This window comes from Antedon bifida, chromosome 6, assembly GCF_963402885.1.
Source record: "Antedon bifida chromosome 6, ecAntBifi1.1, whole genome shotgun sequence".
NCBI classification, from domain to species: domain Eukaryota; kingdom Metazoa; phylum Echinodermata; class Crinoidea; order Comatulida; family Antedonidae; genus Antedon; species Antedon bifida.
In genome coordinates, this window is record NC_136231.1 from 22,240,428 (window position 1) to 22,260,866 (window position 20,439).

Consider the following 20,439-nt stretch of genomic DNA (forward strand, 5'->3'; position numbering starts at 1 on the left):
TTAAAATGTGAATGCTTTCTTGCACGAGAAAACATTGATGTAATGTACATTATACTACAACACATTTTTCCAACTTTAATTATAATTTGACCAAATAAATAAAATAAAATATATAAAAAAAAAAAAAATAGGAAAGAGCATTTTTAAATCATTATCTATTTATTTTATTAATTTCAGCAAAATTTAAAACAAACAACACATATAGACTTTACAGGGAGCAAAGGCGCAGGATTGGAAGAGATCAGAGGACCACTTTCGCCAGCGTGCCACACCAACACTCAGAAGCATATAAACAAAAAATAAAATAATATGTTATGGTGTATGTTTTTTCGAGCACTGCTGCACCATATTGACTATGGCTGCACTGAACAAAATGTCTTTTGTCTGCGGCCCTCTATAGGAAGTAAATAATATCGCAAACATTTTTCAACGAACGTGTTATAAATCGTATGCGCAGTCTGATATATTACAAATTTGGCACACAACGGAGACAAGCAAACGTACACGAGTTGAGATTCAGCCATTTAAACGTGTGTCTTTACAGTCGTTACGTGGTGTTCAATATAGTACATACAAATACATTGTTCGTTTTCTTTTCGTTGTGCGTTTCTGCGCATACATTCTGTACGTTTGTGCGAGTACGTTGTACGTTTGTATTTTTGGCGGCGATTGCCTTCCATATACGCCCGCCCTCTAGAGAGTCAATAATACACAGAGAGAAGAGAGAACATGCGACATGCGAGCGAGCGAGCCAACCTGCTATACTAGCTGCATGCTCTAACGCTGGCGAGATCGATTCGAACAAGGTATAGGGATATAGGCTAGGCCTAGCACAGAAGAAGAAAAACAGGCGTAGGAGCCAATACAAGGAAGGCTAGAATAACCCCAATAAGCTAAGTAAGTTAATTATAGGGTCTCCTAGTATATTATTCAGTATATATAGTGTGTCATGCATAGCTGAAATTACGAGACTTATAATTATATTAGAATTTATTGGCATGATGATGATGTTATAAAATTAAAATGAAGATGACAATCTCATCATAAGATAATTGTCTGAGCAAGAACATACACACATTTTGAAGAAAATCGGGCATGCAGCAGAAGCTTGATGCGCACTACTCTTGAATGTGATGAACTATGTGTATGGAGATATGAACATAACCAAGTTAAGTTCGCAAAATGCAGATAACCAATTAATTGCGTTAATTTTTAACATGAAATTGTAATATTTTGTAATTTCATCGACATCATACATTATTTCGTGACTTTCATTAATTCGTTTTTCTTTTTTTTTCAGAATTTCCACAATCTACTGTATCAAGATAAAATCAAATCTAGTTGAATGTCTTCATCAGTATTACCATCGTTTGTACGGAAGTTATTTTCTAAATATCTACTAATTACAAACACAGTTACATGCTCTTCACTACTTGCAATAGGTGACGCTATTGAACAGACAAGGGAAATCAGAAGAAACAGGAAAAATGAAAGCCATGCTAGCAAACATCACCATTCTTATAACTGGAAACGAACAGGTTTGTTTCTTAAAATGTCATGTTCCTTCATTCCAAGCTTCCAATCCTCATGCCTTATTCATTAAAAAAATGGATTAAACTTGCTTACAAAATCAGTAAACCTTCAGAATACAGTGTATAACCTCTTAATAATGAACATCAATTACGAATATATTTTCTTTGTTTTTAGCTTCCCTGGTTTTTACCTTTCAGGTCGTATGGCATGTATAGGCTTGGCTCTAGGGCCTTTCAATCATTATTGGTATTTTTTCTTGGATCGATTTCTACCAGGAACCTCTGGTAAAATGGTGATCAAAAAGATCCTGCTAGATCAAGTTGTGGCAGCCCCATTTTTCAATGGAAGTTTTATTTTAGGTAATATATTTTAGTTTGTACAAAATTACATTTATCTTTTTTCTTCCATCTAAAGAACTTATACTGTATACACATGGTAACATTTGCATGGGTCAATAGGTCAATAGGCTACAGTAGGTCAATTTCCTAGAAAAGTGAGGATTAATAGAGTTTCACAGACAACTTATTGAACTAACTATACGTCCAACTGCTATTATTTGTTTATGTTATAAAGGAATCGGTGTACTAGAAGGAAAATCTTTGACTGAAAATTTGGACAACTTCAAAAGCAAATTTCCAACTCTTTACTTGGTGAGTATTTTTTTTAAATTCAGTCTTGTAAAATTGATACAGGTTTAGATGGTAAAATGAAACAAATTGTTTTAAAAGTGGTCACGCAAAGGCTAGTCCCGCCAAGCACAGTATGTATAAGGTAAGCACAGTGTACAAGGGTGTACTGATGTGAATGGGTAAATAGGCTTAATAACTTTTCACAAATTTATTCACTATTATTATACAACAAAAAATAGAAAATACAAAATATACAACATACATCAATATAAGAGAGAAATTAAATAGATACTTTTTACAAACAAAATGCTGTCTTGACAAGTTGTAGTGGGTAGGCCTGTTGTATATGTGAAAATTATAGGTTGGCACTGAAGAATGTGTTCTAGTCAAAACTTTATTCATGCTCATATGAAAAAAAAATATTTTTTTGCTACCTCTTATTTTTATTTAAAAAAAACTATAAATGACCTGAATCACTAATGATTTTTCACAATATATAGTTTCACTAAACATGTTTCTGGTACTACTAATGTTGTACTAAACTTTTAAAATTTACACCATCTTTTCATCCATACCCAATAGAGTTGTATTATAGTGGACTCGTACCTTATACTTCATTTTAAATGGTACGATGGTGGTGAACTAAACACAGTCATTAAGTTGTGTAGCTGGTAGGTTTGCTACAGCTAAATTAACTAATGAACATGGCTGGTGCTTTATGTGGTGTAAATCAAAATATTGACTTAGGCTATTTAATTTTGTTTGCACATATTATTTTATTTTATTTTTATTCATCTCTGGTAGCTTTTAATTCTAACTATACATTTTATTTTTCCTTCAAATAATGCTGATGTAACACACATGTTACATAACCTAGCGTTTAATGTATATTTGTGTATTTAGTTGTATTTTTTATATATATTTTTTATATTTCATGCCAGTTTCAAATATATTTCCATTTATATTACTATAGACAATAAAATAATATCAGTATCAGGTACATATGCACAGGGATTTGATAAATATTTTACTTTAAAAGGCGTACATATTGCTGACTTTTAAGCCTTTGTTCATTTTTCACTGGTCATTGTTTTGGTGTCATTGTTTTGAATGCTCCTTTTTCTAGATGGATTGGTGTATATGGCCAGTTGCTCAAGCTATCAACTTTACCTTTATTCCTTCCTACTTGCGTGTCACTTATGTCAACTTTATAACACTCGGTTGGGATGCGGTGTTATCTTTCGTCCAGTTCGACATGACCCCTAAAAAAGACAAAGACATCAAAATCTTATGAGGGTTATAATGTTCTTATCATTATTTTATATTTATAATTTTCATTTAGGCCAAGTAAAATTAAGGGCTCTGTCGTCTATAGTATCAAACTTTATGTGACAACAAAATGTGATGTGCCCATATATGGACATGATGATGTCATATTATTACCATAGTTGGGCACATCACACTTTTTATTGTCAACTAGTTTGATAGTGTAGACAGAGCTACATTATTCGAATACACGGTATTAGTGGGTTATTTTTTAGCAGTAGAAAAAGGACCTTTGTCAATATCACAGAATACGGTGCAATATATAATTATTATTACCTAGAGAGATATGTTGAATAATATTTTAATACCCATTACAGTTTTAATATACACTATTAAATTCCTAATTGAAGGCATTAATTGCCAAAACCGATTTAGTGCTGCAGTCCAAGTGCTCATATGGATCTCTTGAACTCCCAATGTTTGAAACTGGTCTTAGCAACCATTCACAGTGGAAGCTCATGCTGTTTTCGCATCATCATTTGGTGAAAAATAGGTCATTTTTGTCTTTTGACGATTCAAGGTTGATTCCCAGTGATGACTTATTTTATGAGGGTTATTTATAAGCTAAATTAAATTGCACTGTTTAGTTGAAAATAAAGGGAACACAGATCCATGGAGCAAGTAGAAAGATAAAATGATGATATGACATGATACATGCTTAGATAGAGATGTTTGTCATCTGCTGCTACAGCTGCATCGATTGTTTTAAGTGATTACTAACAAAATAACAATTATGCAATAACAAATAATATAAATTGCACTGTTTAGTTGAAAATAAAGGGAACACAGATCCATGGAGCAAGTAGAAAGATAAAATGATGATATAATATGATACATGCTTAGATAGAGATGTTTGTTATCTGCTGCTACAGCTGCATCGATTGTTTTAAGTGATTACTAACAAAATAACAATTATGCAATAACAAATAATAATATAACTACCAGCCATGGAATATTTTGATAACTATGGCACATACAGTACTTTAGTAGGTTTTGGAGAAATAACATACGGTAAGTAATAGAAGTATTCTGGGAATCAAGTTTTAGATTTTTAACTATATTATATATTGCTGGTCCTCTAATTGTCTAATTATGGTAGGCCTATATTTAATTATATGCTGGTCCTGGTCTTTTTAAAAACTGTAAAACGATAATTGCAGCTTTAAAGAGAAAACAAAATATGGTGTTTTATTATTACTGTAGATAGATAGCTGTATTTTGTTGGTGCTATTTGAAACTTTTATTTTCAAGGGTATATTAATATGCGAAATGGTAATACTCTAGTGAGACGTAAAAGCTCTGTTTACACTATCAAACTTGTTTGACAAAAAATGTGTGATGTGCCTAAATATAGTAGTGATATGACGTCATCGTGTCCAAATATGGGCACATCACATTTTATTGTGTAGACAGAGCTTTAAGGCCCATTTACACCCATTTTTCTTGGATAAAACGAAAGAAACAGTTTTCGAACTAGAACTATAGGATAATCATGTATGCTGTATTTAAATAATATTTTTGAAAATCAAATCAAATGACGTCATGGTCAATACAAACAATAAATCGTTGTATTGTAACGATATTATTGCTCTTACTAATCATGACGTCATTTGATTGGACGTGTGGAAATATTATTTTCATCAAAGGCAGCATAGATGATAATCCTATAGTTCTAGGATGAAAACGTTTTAAAATTCTTTTGTTAGGTATGAAAAATGCATATTTATCATTTTATCGTCGATCGCTCAAGTGTAAATGGGCCTTTAGACTTTGGATATTAAAAAAATAAAAATGTTTGCAGTACTGTATTGCCTGTTATTTATAAAAATAAGTACTTTACATAGTATGTATTATTGCTATGGTTTTAAATTAATACTGTACGAAATTCAGGAAAAATAATAATGAAAACATGATTTTAAATGTGTTAAATAGGTTTGTTTAAAATTGATGGAAAATTAGTGTATAGATTTGTAGTGCTTATTTATATATAAGAAATATTAGGAAGGATTGATACTTAACAATGTCATTTTAATACAATTTTAAGATCTGAAAATTTAATGAATGAATATATTTAAATTTCTCTTATTTTTTTGTATCATTATATTGTAATTAAACTAAATGTTGTGAAGCACACCTTAAATCACGTAATTAATTAAGCATATTAATAAGCATTTACAGGTTTCATTATTATTTTGAAATTTTTTGAAATATTTGTACTTTTTACGTTTACAAACATAATTAACAATTCACATATTACTTATGTTTTCTAAAATGTTTTAAATAAAATACACAGTAGGATATTTAACGAATGTACAGTTAGATTTATTGTAGAAAGCAGGCGAATGACATTACATAAAACATAATTCTCATTAGCACAAGAGGAATAGTTTGATGTGTTTTTTTTTTATATTGTATTGAAATCATAATATTTATGCTTAATTCTGAGATCATGCAATCAATGATAAAAATTGCACAAAAACGGACTTATCATACTCGTCTCTGTGTCAGAAGTTCCACAATATGTAGATTTGATAATAATTATTTGATTGAGACTAAGTTTGTTTATTAGTTATTAGATGTTGTTCCATCTCTTAGCACGACAAAATAAAGAGTTTTCGATCGAAATCTTCCGATTTGGTAAAGTTACGGCGGGCAAGCAAGCACACCCACCATCTATACATTATATATAATTAATTGTGAGTGAGTGAGCGAGAGAAAAATACAGATTTAAGAATAAATGTTAAGCGAGACTCAACAGTTTTTCAGAACTATCATACGTGGTGTACCGCAAACTTATATCAACATTTGATTTCGCCATGCAAACCTTCGAACAATATATTAGATAATTCTTGTTGGAAGATAAACGTTTACGTACATTATCAAGTTTTTGTTACTAGATAATATTGTGTTTGTGTTTTTTTACAGATCGATTGCTTTATTTGGCCGGTTACACAGAGTATTAACTTCTTGTATGTTCCATCTCGCTTTCGTGTTGTCTATGTTAATGTGGTTGTCCTTTTTTGGAATGTGTTCATGTCTTACGTAATGCATGATTCAGAAGGCAACGTATTAGCAAACAAAGTCACAAGTTGGCTATCAAAATAGCAAAATCATTTCAATAAAAAGTATTATTTAATTAAATAATGTATATTTCTCGCACAAAGTCCTCAAATAATTATGTTAATGCATAGAAGGTAGGCTATTACACGTCCGCTTTTATCGAAAAGGGGTGGAAACTGTATTAAGTATATTAGGGAAGGAATATAAGAGATAATAACATAATGGCGGGTCTCAATCAAACATCATCTATTTTGAGCTACTTTCTATTTATTATTATTAATATTGTATACACGCGCAAATGACAAGTTGATTAAATACTGTACTAGTCTAATTTAATTATTTTTGAATAATAATATAAATTGTATTTTTCATTTCGACTTGTAGTGTTGCTATCGAGGTAATATACGTACGAATAAACATACTGGAAATTATAATAAGAATTGAAAACATATGGAAAAATTAAAAAGTGCATTTTATTGGTTTTTTTTGTTAAGGTACCAGTATAAGTTGTATGTCGTTTTGGCGGGTTAATATTTAACGAGAGATAGGAGTGAGTGCCGAGCACCAGATGATTGTAAAATATACACTTAAAATACACGAAAATGGGGAAACGTATATAAATGTTTCATTCAAAATACATTTTAATTTAGAAAGTCTACAGTTAAAAATATTTGAAGATAATTATTTTATAAAGACAATAATTGTACACCATTTGGGTGCGTTTTGTGTGTGACCCAGCAGCCATTGGCCTTTCTAACAAAATGGGGGATAAACATTCAATCTACTGTCAATGAAGGTCGTTGAAAGAGTATGGAAACAAATTGTTTTTTTGTTGAAAGACAGACCCTAGGAACATTTTCCACCAGCAATCAGAGACAGATCTTCTTCTCCATTTGACGGAGAAGCGTGGCAAGATATGTCTGTCATTCCTTATTCAAATTATTCATAGACTCGTTTTAGTAAACAATAATACTCTATGTTTTTTTATACCGATGGTTTTCATTAATTCTATTTAATAATTATGGCTTGGAATATCTTAATTCGGAATAATAATTGTTAGCATAAATCGGCATGTTGTTTAACCACATCGCGTTGCTAAGCAGATTACGCGCCAATGAGAAGACGGATTGATTTGACAATGAATAGGAAACGTTTACCTGCAGACGTACCAGAAATATTGATGATTATTCAAGAAAACCTAGTACAGCGTACATCTTGCATCTTAAATATGAGATTTTGTTTTGAGTGTTAAAATCAACGATTATTGTACAACATAATCGGAAGCCTTATTATCGTGTACGAGCGTTCTAAGTTATAGTTATGAATTGTGCAATATTACACGCGCAAACGTATGCAGGTTTCTAATGATTTTGTTTTGAAAAATCATAGAAAAATTTAAGAAATGGATAACCAATTGCAGTATGTTGAAACAAATAATTGGCTTGTACCGTGCTTTGTATCAATTGACTGTCTCGTAGCAATCTCCCTAGCTGGCCTTATTTATCTTGTAAACTTTAGTGAGTATCTTGAACCAATTTCAGCAGGTTTCTTCTGTGAAGATTTATCAATAAGGATGCCTCTTCCAAATGATGAAATTGCACCGGAATATACTCTCTATACAATTACACTGCTAGTTCCTGTGGTCATGGTAAGTTTTATACAACACTTTAACCGTAACATTGCCTATACCTTATAGACATTTGGTATAAATCTTGCTAAAAATATAGTAAAGCATATTCAGAATAATACAATTCTTGTGGAAATAATTTTTGATTACGATACCTTTTTATTTTTCGCGAATCTTTTCTTTCAAAAGCAATACTGTAAATCCACTACGGTACCTTTAACTACGAATACATTTATCAAAATAATAATGTAGACCTACTGTGTATATTGATTTCATAAATTTCCGCTTGTAGACAAAAGAATCGAAAGTGAAAGACTTTATACAATAGTATAATAATTAGACCTACCCATTTCATGAATAATAAACTTAATTAAACTTGCGATTTGCATAATCTGCTTCAGCACAGGCATTTATTAAGGAAAAACTGTCATTATTATGCAACGATAACCATTAAAAAGGTAATAAAAAATGCACCGCATTGATATAATGAAATTGGTTACTTCTGATGCAATTCGGCTCCTGATTAAAAGAAATGAACAGCAATTTATCTCCTCCTGTTCTGTTTGTAAATAATAAACATAAACCACCTTCAATGATGTCATGGGGCTTGATTCGCGAACAAATATTTAAAATGTTACAATACATGAGAACATATAAACTAAAACACTATTTTACAATGCCTATAAACAATAAGTGAGGGCAATTAAAGTTGCACTCTGCTCTGATATCAATACCAAATGATCAACAAATTCTCTATAGTTCCACCCATTTTATAAACTCACGGCAGAAAAGATAGGAAACTGTAATGTTAACGTATCATTGTGCAATTCTTCCTTTTTAATATCTTTTGTGTATTTTGTTGTAATCTTCTGAATTTGTATAGTATATCTTTTTTTAAGTATTTCATGCCAGTTTCAAATGTATATTACTATGGACAATAAAATAATATCAGTATCAGTATCAATGGTTGATATTGCTATTTTAAATGCCTATAAATATTACAAAATAAAAATAATATTGCATGAATATTGTTTTATTATAGGTTGTCATAGGAGAGACCTGTATTGCTTTAAAACCAAATTCAAAACATCAATTATCAGTTTACGGGAAAAAAACTATCAGAAGTTGTAATATATACCTGACAATTGTCATAAGGAGAGTAATTCGTTTTACAGGTATGCTATTGTGTATATTATTCAGGCCACTGTTACATACATACATAGTTGCTTCACCCTGTTTGTAATTTGCAATCTTGAGATGGTTATCTATTATGCAAAAATTAAATTTGCAGCTAAGTGAAATAAATACCAAACATCACTCGATCAATCAACTATAAAATGATTTTTATATTCAAAGATTTGTAAGCGTTTAGGAAACCAATCCGTGAACTTAAAAGCTACCAAAATCCAGAGCAAAATACATACAACTGCGTTCCGTTTACCAGCTTACTTTTATTTTACTTATACCTTATTAAACTTATATAATTTAGGTACGAGTTTGGTGGGAGGATTGATCACGTGGTTGGTCACCGTCAGTCTACAGTTAGTGACTGGACAACTTACCCCTTATTTTATTAGCGCATGTCAGCCTGATTGGTCTCTTGTGAATTGTAGTACATTTGTAAGCAAGTATAACTGCAGTACATCGGCGGATACAGACCTCTTAAGAAAAGCAAGGTAGGTATAGAAGGAAGCTATGAAATATGAGATATTGATCGAAATTGACTATTGATTATGTTGTTATTATTATATATGATACAATTGTAAGAGATAATAATAAGGATAATAATAATGGTTATTAATTAATGATTATTAACGAAGCTGAAATAATGATTATTAATAATGATAATATAATGATGATCAAAGATATAATAATTTAATAACAGTTAAAAATGCTATTATTTTATATGAACAGTAATAATATTACATGCATATTTCTACAACATTGATATACAATGTGTACTAGGCATATGCATTTGCATTTCGTACTGAATTTTATGTTTGTATTATAATTTTAAACCTCGATTATTGCTAAGCAACAACGATTATAATCTGTGAATTCAGTTTATTTAAAAAGGTGTGTGCACGGATCGATATATGACTACGTACCACCTCACGACAGGTGAAATAAAAATAGTCGAAAGGAGTTGAATAATTACAACTGAAGGCGTAGACCTACCGTACAAAAGGTCACAACGTGGTGTTTAATTTTTCTTATTTTGATCGCCTTTCTACTGTATTAGGGAATAAAAAAAGCTATATTATAATTATGGTTCATTTTTTTTTATATTGAATTGAAAAAATAAAAGCTTTGATAAATACACATTTCACTACTTATACATAGGCCTAAACATCTTACAAACCAAAAAAGAAAAAAAAATTACACATATAAAATGCAAATTTTGGCTGTTTTACTTTATCATTTTGCAATTATCTATTCATTTAGTACTTTGATACTCACATCATTGACATATTTTTCTACTTTTGGATTTATACACAACTCTACAAAACACAACAGACACAGAAACCTTACATTTTGAACGGTTCTGTGTATATGCATGGACCTATATATTAGATAATTACAGGTCCATGGTATTTGTAGTCACTTACTTTCTTAACATTTTTTTTCATATAATGTAGCTTCTGTATTACCATTTTCATTTATCAAATGCTTTTTGTGATAATAATTAATAAAAACTACAGATTTACCAACCTTCTTATCCTTCATCATTGTTTTTTTTATCATCAATCTATAAAAAGCTTTTCACATCTTGCCTTTTTTTTTCTTTTTCTTTCAAATCATCTAATTATAATACATATTTACAAACCATACAATATAGTAGCACTAAAAACAAAACATAATAGATCAATCATTGTATTCATTATTATTCGTATGGTTCATTTTAATGTAGCCTATACCTTTTTTCAGAATGTCATTTCCATCTATTCATGCATCAATGGGCGCTTATTCATCTGTTTTTGTTCTTGTAAGTGTTACGTTATATTTATTATTTGAACATTAGGTCTTTCCCATTAAATTTAAATTGAATTTAGTGGGAGTTTTGTTTTGGAAAAAGTGATTTTTTAAAACATTTTTGGTCGATTCATGCCTCCAAATGTTCTTATTCATGTTCTCTTATTTTTATCCGTGCAAGATGGGATACACTATTGACACCCCTGAATTCCTATAGCATTACCGTCTCAATTAATTGTTCGTATATAAAGCGTAAAAGTGGTAATTAATAAGCCACAATATTACACATTGTATACGGCAGTAAAACACCACCGTTAATAATTGGCTGGGAGAATCTGTCTGTGCTACTCATAAACTCGGTATAGGTTTCAGAGAGAGTTAATTTCTTGATATGTTGAATAAAACATAAACAATCAAAACGATTGCTAACTTAACCAAAATCAATTTCAGATTTATCTTAGCACCGTGGGTAGGATAAGATATAGCCGTCTTGTGTCACCTGTTATCGGGTGTGGATGTGTTTCAGTAGCATTGTTGTTGTGCGCTTATCGTGTTTCGTCGTACATGAATCATTTTAGTGACGTAATAGCCGGTTTTCTTCTAGGAGCATCAGTTGCAGGATACATAGTAAGTATTCAACATCAAAATGTACAATTTTTAACAGATTCAATTTAATTTCTAGATGATGATTAGCTTTGATTTTTTGTTATGCTTCTGCTACTTTTACAGATATCTAACTATTCTTTTTCACAGAGTATGAGTGTGTTGCGAAGTTTCTTTGAGAATTCTGACGGATACTCATACGCAGGTGAAGAAATATTCTCATTCCCAACCATGCGTCTACCCCGAGCAAATATATCGCCTACAGTACCACCGACCATTCCAACCGTAAGTTATGGGCACTGCACTTTACTTTAGGGCCTAAAACCGTGCCCAGAAAGGCGAATATTTTTTTGTAATTATTTCATATTAATATTGATGATAAATGCTCTTAAAAATTACGAAAAATAAAGAACGAAACTTCAAGATTTTGTAGACAATAATCCAAGATGCTAAAGATGCACTCCGTATACTACGCAATGTAAAATAAATTTAGAATTGAAAATAAACCCCATTCTTTTAGACAGAAATGTTTTTTATCAAACAATAAAGTACATTCGAATCAATAAATTGTTCTAAGAATACTGTACAAATTTCAACCTTCATCTTGCAGAATGATGCTCCGGCATACATGAGCCCGTCTTACGCTTTATATGGAATACAATGGCGGGAAAGATTCTTTTAAAAAGGGAGGAAACTGTCACGTGATTATCATTAATTTTACAGATTGATTACACCATAGCATGAGAAGAGTTTGGAAAATAACTTGATATAGCTGGATTATAACATCGGAAGAGTTTCACGACAATTGTAGAAATGTAGAAAATCTTTTATGTAGGAAGCTAATTATTGAAAGTTCATTTGGTTTTCCGACTGCTAATCACGCATTATTATGTGTAGACCGGTGTAAATGAAAAAAAAACTCAGTCAGTTGGGAATAATAAGCATCTAAGTTTGATAAATTTGAATCCGAAGATGTCGATTGCCAATATTATATAACCTTAGTTATTTTTAACGAAACAGTCCTACTTGAAACAATATTTTGTTGATCTAGTCATTCGACTGTCAACACGATGGTCCCATTTTCTGACATCATTCAAGCTCAGAAAATAAGAAGGGTACCATCATCAACGATGCAGTGATTCTGGCAATGGAAACAATTAGAAAGGTCAAATGTACAGAGTAATTTTAACTACTAAAAGTCGGCAGAGCATCATTATTAACATTTGTGTAGCAACCACCTGCTTCTAGTTCCTAGTAAAAAAAACAAAGCTAAAAGTGCCATTTCAACATTTAATAAGTTTCAAGAAGTTTTACAATTTTCTCTTACATTATTTTTAACATATGTTCATATGTGAGCAAATAATAATACAGGCTATAGATAAATTGTAGTGTATAAGCCTATTAGTTGTAAGTATTATTCTTTTAGTGACTCCGTTTTTTCACCGGAATGAAGAAATAAAGACCATTGTATGGTGAGAGAGCTTTATTTCTAAACATAACCATTAGGCCTATATACAAAATGTCTTACGCAGCAAGCAAATTTCAAAAAGGAACTAATTAATTATTGATAAAATAAATATCAGATCGTGCATATAATAATTTCTTTAACAGAACATAGTTTAGGTCACTACATTCTTAATAGTTTGAAACAATGTGTAATATGTAATGCAATATAGAAAAGACAACCAAATAAGCAAGTAGTTTTAGTGTATATGAACCGGTGTAATATATAACCTATTAATGGTTATTTGTATTATTAATATAAACAATCAAAGTGTTAGTAAACATTTAAACAAAAATTTAATCAAACCAAATAATATTGTATTTTATTATTCATCTTTACTTTGACGTAAGCTCTATGCATGTTTTGCAATAACAGTTTCAGGAAATTGTGAGCATAGGATTCTTTTCCCAATTGGGTAGGTGTTTAATTGACTGTAAGGCTTCATCTGTAACCGGCCAACCCCATGCCTTATAGAATGTACCAAGATTAAATCCTGCCAATTGAGACGACACTACCATCCATAAGTCTAACTGATCTGTGTTTGATTTTGGTGGTTCAAACGATGACTTGTTATAATGGCTTAGCATATCAATAAGAAACTTCCAATCGAATGCTTCTTGCAGCTGTAAGTACGTCTCAAGGCAAGTAAAACTGTTCCAGTTCTCATATTTACTACCACTAGCGATGTACTCTTGTATCCTCGCCTTGCGCTTTTCCATATCGAGTGCGGAGTGAGCAAGTGCACGTGGTATTTGTAAAACCTTTTCTGAAGCATATACTGAGAACAGATTACACGTAGCTTCTACTGTTCCAGATGGATTCCAACCTTTACTTTGATGTTGGTGTCCCAACTCATGTATTGGACCCCATATATTATTTTTTCTTACACTTTCTAAATTGAACATTTTATTTGAATTAGATATCGGTCCCATAATTGGATAGCCGGAATGCATCTTTCCTTTAGAAACTTGAATATCCAGGACAATGCGCTCCTCTCTTGGTCTCTGAATGGGAATTCCCGACAACTCTGCACAACAGCCGACAATACCTTCATAGATATCCATAATTTCCACCACATCTTTCCAGTGTTCCAAAGCATTTGCAGTAGGCAGAGAAAGGATACAATTATTTGATATCAGTTCGCAATATGGAACATTAAGCGTTTCCAATGATTGCTTCCAGCCATCTGCGCTGGTGGTGCCGGAAACAAATTGTGGAGATTGAAACGCATCATCAATGGTGACCGTGATCATGCCAAGGTTTGTTTTAGCTGGTACTAAGATGTAGACTAATCCACCAAAAACATTGGCAGCCTTGGTAGTTATTGAATTCAATTCAAACGATCTGGTGATTGTTGGGAACCTGTTAATAGACTCTTTTTTGTGCAGACTGTCTGTAGTGCTGCCAATTTCAACTTTCAATCCACTTCCAACTGAGTTCATTGGAATTGTCACCTTAATACTTTTAGCAGGTGCAGCATACAAACCGGTGCTACGCATTACATCTGTTTTAGAAGAAGGGAAGTTCCCCAAAAGACCATCATACGTTGCATTTATTGTCATTGTCTTGGATGAAGGTTGAAGTGTGGATGGAACATCTCCTGGAAATACTGCGCTTGCATGTTTAATTTCCTGAAGGTCTGATGGTGGCAGCATACACGCCAGTTTAGAATAGATGAACGCGTAAGAAGCTGCCTTCGGCTGATTCAAAATATCAACTGGACATTCCTTTGTTGGAATAACGTCAGTAGATATTTTAAGATATTCTTTAGCAAGCTTATATGGTGTATTACATGTCGGTGGCACGTCATCCAATACTTGCCAAATATAATCTCTGTACTCCCGTTGCATGGGTTCTTCCAGTTCAATTTCACCCTTAGCATGGCGAATAAACTGTTGAAGCGTCAAAGAAACATTCCTCAATGGCTGCGATGCTGTATCTGACGTTACAAAGCTATCTGATTGTGACGTAGTAGTACCTATGATCATACCTGATGGTTTTACAATATTGCTTGCGCTGTCTTTTTTGTCAACCCAGTTATTTCCATCGGTCAACAATCCTCGGCCATTTGACAAGAACTTGTGTATTTTATCAAGCTGCTCTTGTGTATACTCTTCATCGCTGCCTGCATAAAGAATATCATAATCTTCAAAGTTTTCGTCGATAGAAATCTTATTTATTGTGAATCCAATGTTTTCCAGTACCTCTTGTGTTCGATTGTGGATTTTCTTTAGGGACCCAACTCTGGCTGCAGCTTTGGATCTTGCCAACCATTTGAAGGAGTTCTCTGCTAATTTTAAAGTTTCCGTTCCATCATCAATACATTTTTTAAGAAACTTCTTATTTCCCCAATGCATAGATCTACCGGAACCAACATGGCTTGCAGCTACAGCTACGCCGTCGCCATTTTCCCACTCGACTACTGAAAATGTATTTTCACCATAGAGAATTAAATTGGATGGGGAAACGGTTTTAAAGTCAATATTCTTACCGACTCCGTCTAGTATATACGATAAAGACACTGATGGATCTGTTGAATCTTCCATTACTACAGACATACAATTGATCTACACAATGAAGAAGAAAAAAAAACCAAAATAATTTTTTTCTAAAATCGTGTGCTTTTTTACTATTATTAACATATATTTTATATTGTAATTATTATTTTTTACTATTTTACAACAAACTTTCAAGATTTCAAGATAATACAGATTAACAGAATGGCAATCAAAGGTAGGAAAGAGAAAAAGAGGAAGACAGAAAAGAAGGTGGAGAGATGATCTAACATATGGATGAACTATGTCTAGATAGATAGATAGATAGATAGAACAAACTTTCTATTAGGTTAGTCAACCTTGGTAAATCGGAGGACTGGTGGATACAATACTTTAGATACAAAGTCTCACTCCTTGTAATTTATGTAGTAATTCAGTCAGTTAACAATTCCATTTAATTTAAGTTGGTTATTAAGGGTCACTTTTTGATCCGCTTAAATAGATCGCATTAAGTACTCTTTTTGAACTATAGGCCTATAAATGTAAAGAAGAACAATAATGCTTAATCAAAACTACTACACTAGGCCTCGAATTTAACAAATTACAATATGCCTGTAGGCCTATTTAATCCATTTTTAGCATAGTTTTTCTTGGGTGTGTCGAGGAACCCATGGCCTCGATACTTTACACTAACTTGTGTTAGTGGAGTTGTGGCTTGGTGGTTATGATGATTGGCTACCACTCCAAGGGTCCTGGGTTCAAGTCCCGTTGTCAGGATTTTTTCTAAGGACAAAATTACAACTCCACTCCCAAAAACTTGTAAAAAGACTTTGTTTATGTAGAGCATCTCGTGTATATGTTTGTCTTGTGAACCTCTGAGGGTCTCTAATGATCAGCAATTGCTGGATAGATCACCCTCAATAAATATGGTGTAACAAAAATAAATGAATAAATAACAAATTAGGGTTTAGGCCTATACTTTGAGCCCCAGCATATCATTTTTACTACCGTTACGGATTATAATAAAAACATGCTTTGCGCCAGTATACTAATTCTTAATAACAATCCTGTTTCTAATAAGTTGTTATCGTATCGTTATTTCATTCATTTATTTGAACCTGGACACATTAGGCGCAGGAGCCCCGGATAGCGTTACGTTTGAAAACCCCAAAAAGTGAGGTTTTCAACCATTAGCGGCATGACTGATGTGAGTGATTAATGTGTTTTACGGATGGTTTCAAGGACTATCCTACCAGTGGGCTGTTCACTGGTCAAATGATTGACACTTTGTATCACCGTTTGTAACTGGAGCTGTGACGACCTTTGTAACTGGAGCTGTGACGACCTTGCAAGAATACTAGGCCAGAATTTTTAATTGAAAATTGCCTTGGTATTAACATGGAGATAGAAACAAATTTTTCTATCTTTCTTTCTAAAATAAATGGTCACTATAATTTCAAACTAGGCTTAGTCCACCACCGTAATAATTACGAATCGAAACCTAAATTAAAATTGTTGGTATTCTTTGGCCGTTGTTTGATTAATTACATCTTCATGCCATGTTTTTTTTTTCTAATGATTTGGCGATACGCTCCTATATTCGATGAGTTTTGAAAAGTTATGGAAATGTGGTCTAACATATAGCAATTCAGTTTTTTAAGGCCTTTCTTCCATGTCCGAGCCTTTGGAAATATTAAAAAGTTATATTAATATAATATATTCTGTGTTTTCATGTTTTAAGAAATTGTATATCATTTCAGATTTTTCGCGATGCGTTTTTATTTGTTTCGCGCTTCGTCTTGTTGGCAAAAGTAACCCTCGACTTTCGCTCGAGCTTTCTCCGTACATACCGATAATTAATATGATTATTCATTTCATTTTTTGTACATTATTAAAAAATTGAAATTCAGAACCCCATACGGAACATACCATGCTCTGAGAAAACACTTGTGGGTGATTCCCCGAATACGGCATGCTTTGGAGACTTTGGAGTAAATCGAAACGTCAAGCAACTCAACAGTTCTTTTCAGAACTAATATACGTGGTGTACCGCAAACTTATATCAACAAATATGTAACTTGTTTATCACGTTTAAAATGGATAGCAAAACATATTCAAAATAAAAAACCTGAATTATTTCAAACAGACAGCACATTAGTTCAAACGGATAGCACAATAGATAGCACAATCAAATGGATATAACTGTACTGTACATTCTATACGGATTATCGGGTAGCACATTCTTTCAAATGGATAGCACATTCTTTCAAATGGATAGTACATTCTTTCAAATGGATAGCACATTGGGTAGCACAATCAAATGGATATAGTATTGTACATTATTCTATAAGGATTATCGGGTAGCACATTCTTTCAAATGGATAGCACATTATTTCAAATGGATAGCACATTGGGTAGCACAATCAAATGGATATAGTACTGTACATTATTCTATAAGGATTATCGGGTAGCACATTATTTCAAATGGATAGCACATTATTTCAAATGGATAGTCACATTATTTCAAATGGATAGCACATTAGGTAGCACAATCAAATGGATATAATTGTACTGTACATTATTCTATACGGATTATCGGGTAGTAATCAAATTGAGCACATTGGGTAACACATTGCATTGTACAGTTATTCTATTATTATCGGGTGTAGCACATTAAAATTGAGAGGACATAAGATGGACACCATCATTTATTATTAAGGGGCGAAACAGCCAATCCTTACTGAGGGGACACTCCTATAAAGGGGACATTAAGGGGACGGGGAACATTTAAGCTCAGTGCCAATGTTCACTCAATATTTTTTCCATCACAAAATAACAAAAAAGACGAAATAATTATAGCCATTTATCGGAATTAAATAAAAATGGATATCATAATAATTATAATACTTTGTCTGTCTTCAAAGTTTTCATTGGTGAAACGTTGCCTGCTACATTTTAAATTTCCGAGTCCAGATCAGTATTGGTATTGGTTTTTTTCTATGAAGAGGACAAGTTTTTTTAGGAAGTGTTCCAGGGGCAGTAGAACACCTATTAGGGGACACTTTCAGAAAAAAGGTTCTACTGTATTTTTAACGGAGGATATCACAAATCAAGTACGTGTTTCCAAGTACAGTACAGTGTTTAAAAAGAATTATTTCATTTCAATCAGAAATAGGTCTGTTTTGAATGGTTTTTGTTCTTTATTTGTTCTTTTCTCGTGTGTTACTTGGCAATACAGAGATATAATTATTAGAAGGACAATTTTGGCGGGATGTTTGCATTGTCGCCCCTGAAACTTGTGACCTGAACTGAAGAATACGGTATGTTGTTAGTGCTGAATTCTGTAAATTTTGTGTCATATCAACTGAGAATTTGTATCATTTCTGTAGGCCCAACAGTAAACATCATCGTTTAGGTTCGCCAATATAATTGGCTATTTTTTCAATCACATTGTCAGAAAATGAAATTCTTAATGAAATATTACGTGTAAAACCAAATATAAATATATGTGATGTGAATATAACAATGGAGAAACTTTCATGGAGAAATAACTTATTATTTATAACAAACTTATTTTTCCGTGATATAACTAATGAAACAATGTTTAGAAAATGGTATATCTGATAGATATCATCTGAGTGATGTTTTACATATAACGTTTAACTTTTTTTTTTCATTCTCCATACATTCAATTCCTTTAATATAGTTCTTGTATAACGCCATATCAAGTAGTAGTAGAAATTATTGTAGGGTTTTCTTAATATTCAGTCAATTCAGTGTTTCTATACAGAAAAGAGTAGTCAGTGGCCTTAACATCAATTAATTGTATAATTTGCACCCAAGGTCGAATAGCAAGAAACTCAGGTCCAGTTACATTGGTGTTCATTGGTCAATAGGAAATGAACAGCACACTTATGGGTGGTGACAAAGTTTAGTTATTGATAAATTGTCCTTGGGAAAAACACATTAGTTGGGCTGACCATGGGCTGACAGAGTTAACGACTTCGTAACGCTATCCGGGGCTCCTGCGCCTAATGAACAAGGCAAAACGGAAGAGAGAGATATGGGTGTGGAAGTGGGAAATAACAAATATTTTCCGTGATCACATAAAATCTAAATATATATAAAGCCTATATTTAAAAACATATTCATTTAAAATAAGTGGCCATGCAGTATAATAATATAATAACATACATATTTGTTATCGATTAACGCAACGAAACCACAGTTACGTTTAAATCAATTACTACCTAACTTACAGAACATTTGATTCCGATCTATGGCCTACGAGAGGTAACTAAATTATTAGAACCCGCATTTAGCGAGTAGTCTAGTGCTAGTATTCGGTCTATTTAATTCATTAGTTTGATTAAGTAACATCAAATGCAACGAAATATTCTAAACTTACCGATTTATGTTGGTTACAGTCAGCCTTCCAAACACAGTAGCGACAAGCAATATCAATACTACTGCGTATATAAATGTAGTACCAGGAATTTATAGCATTCACAACGAGGTCGTTCAGGTTGGATCAATGACGGCGCTGGTGTGATACGCCATCTATAGCATAAATCATTGCAGCATCGACTCCATTCCAGTGATATAGGCCTACGTATTGTTGTGACGTCTATAGCGCATATTTTCCACCTGTGGGTTGGTTGAAATAGACGAGGTATTTGTAAAGGTGGT

At 32.5% G+C, this 20,439-nt stretch overlaps 3 protein-coding genes across 4 annotated transcripts; 2 read left to right on the forward strand and 1 right to left on the reverse strand.

Moving 5' to 3' along the window:
- The first annotated feature begins 703 nt into the window (after nucleotides 1-703).
- On the forward strand, nucleotides 704-7,150 carry LOC144844746 (mpv17-like protein 2). Of its 2 annotated transcripts, none has more exons than XM_078701793.1 (5): nucleotides 704-897; nucleotides 1,301-1,538; nucleotides 1,731-1,892; nucleotides 2,107-2,183; nucleotides 6,414-7,150. In XM_078701793.1, exons 2-5 carry the CDS (start codon nucleotides 1,346-1,348, stop codon nucleotides 6,591-6,593), a joined length of 612 nt encoding a protein of 203 aa, XP_078557919.1. In that variant the 5' UTR covers nucleotides 704-897; nucleotides 1,301-1,345; the 3' UTR covers nucleotides 6,594-7,150. The 2 variants fall into 2 exon arrangements, with proteins under 2 accessions (XP_078557919.1, XP_078557920.1); XM_078701794.1 differs by lacking the exon at nucleotides 6,414-7,150 and adding an exon at nucleotides 3,289-6,403.
- Nucleotides 7,151-7,922: 772 nt separating this feature from the next.
- Nucleotides 7,923-12,942, forward strand: LOC144844680 (phospholipid phosphatase-related protein type 1-like). The gene is made up of 7 exons (XM_078701703.1): nucleotides 7,923-8,196; nucleotides 9,218-9,350; nucleotides 9,665-9,851; nucleotides 11,104-11,161; nucleotides 11,599-11,775; nucleotides 11,902-12,036; nucleotides 12,362-12,942. Exons 1-7 carry the CDS (start codon nucleotides 7,951-7,953, stop codon nucleotides 12,431-12,433), a joined length of 1,008 nt encoding a protein of 335 aa, XP_078557829.1. The 5' UTR covers nucleotides 7,923-7,950; the 3' UTR covers nucleotides 12,434-12,942.
- Nucleotides 12,943-13,027: 85 nt separating this feature from the next.
- LOC144844679 (TRPM8 channel-associated factor homolog) lies at nucleotides 13,028-20,295 on the reverse strand. Its single transcript, XM_078701702.1, has 2 exons — nucleotides 20,159-20,295; nucleotides 13,028-15,822 (listed from the first exon to the last, which is right to left on the reverse strand). The coding sequence occupies exon 2, from the start codon at nucleotides 15,811-15,813 to the stop codon at nucleotides 13,633-13,635; it is 2,181 nt and encodes a 726-aa protein (XP_078557828.1). The 5' UTR covers nucleotides 15,814-15,822; nucleotides 20,159-20,295; the 3' UTR covers nucleotides 13,028-13,632.
- Between the last annotated feature and the right edge of the window lie 144 nt (nucleotides 20,296-20,439).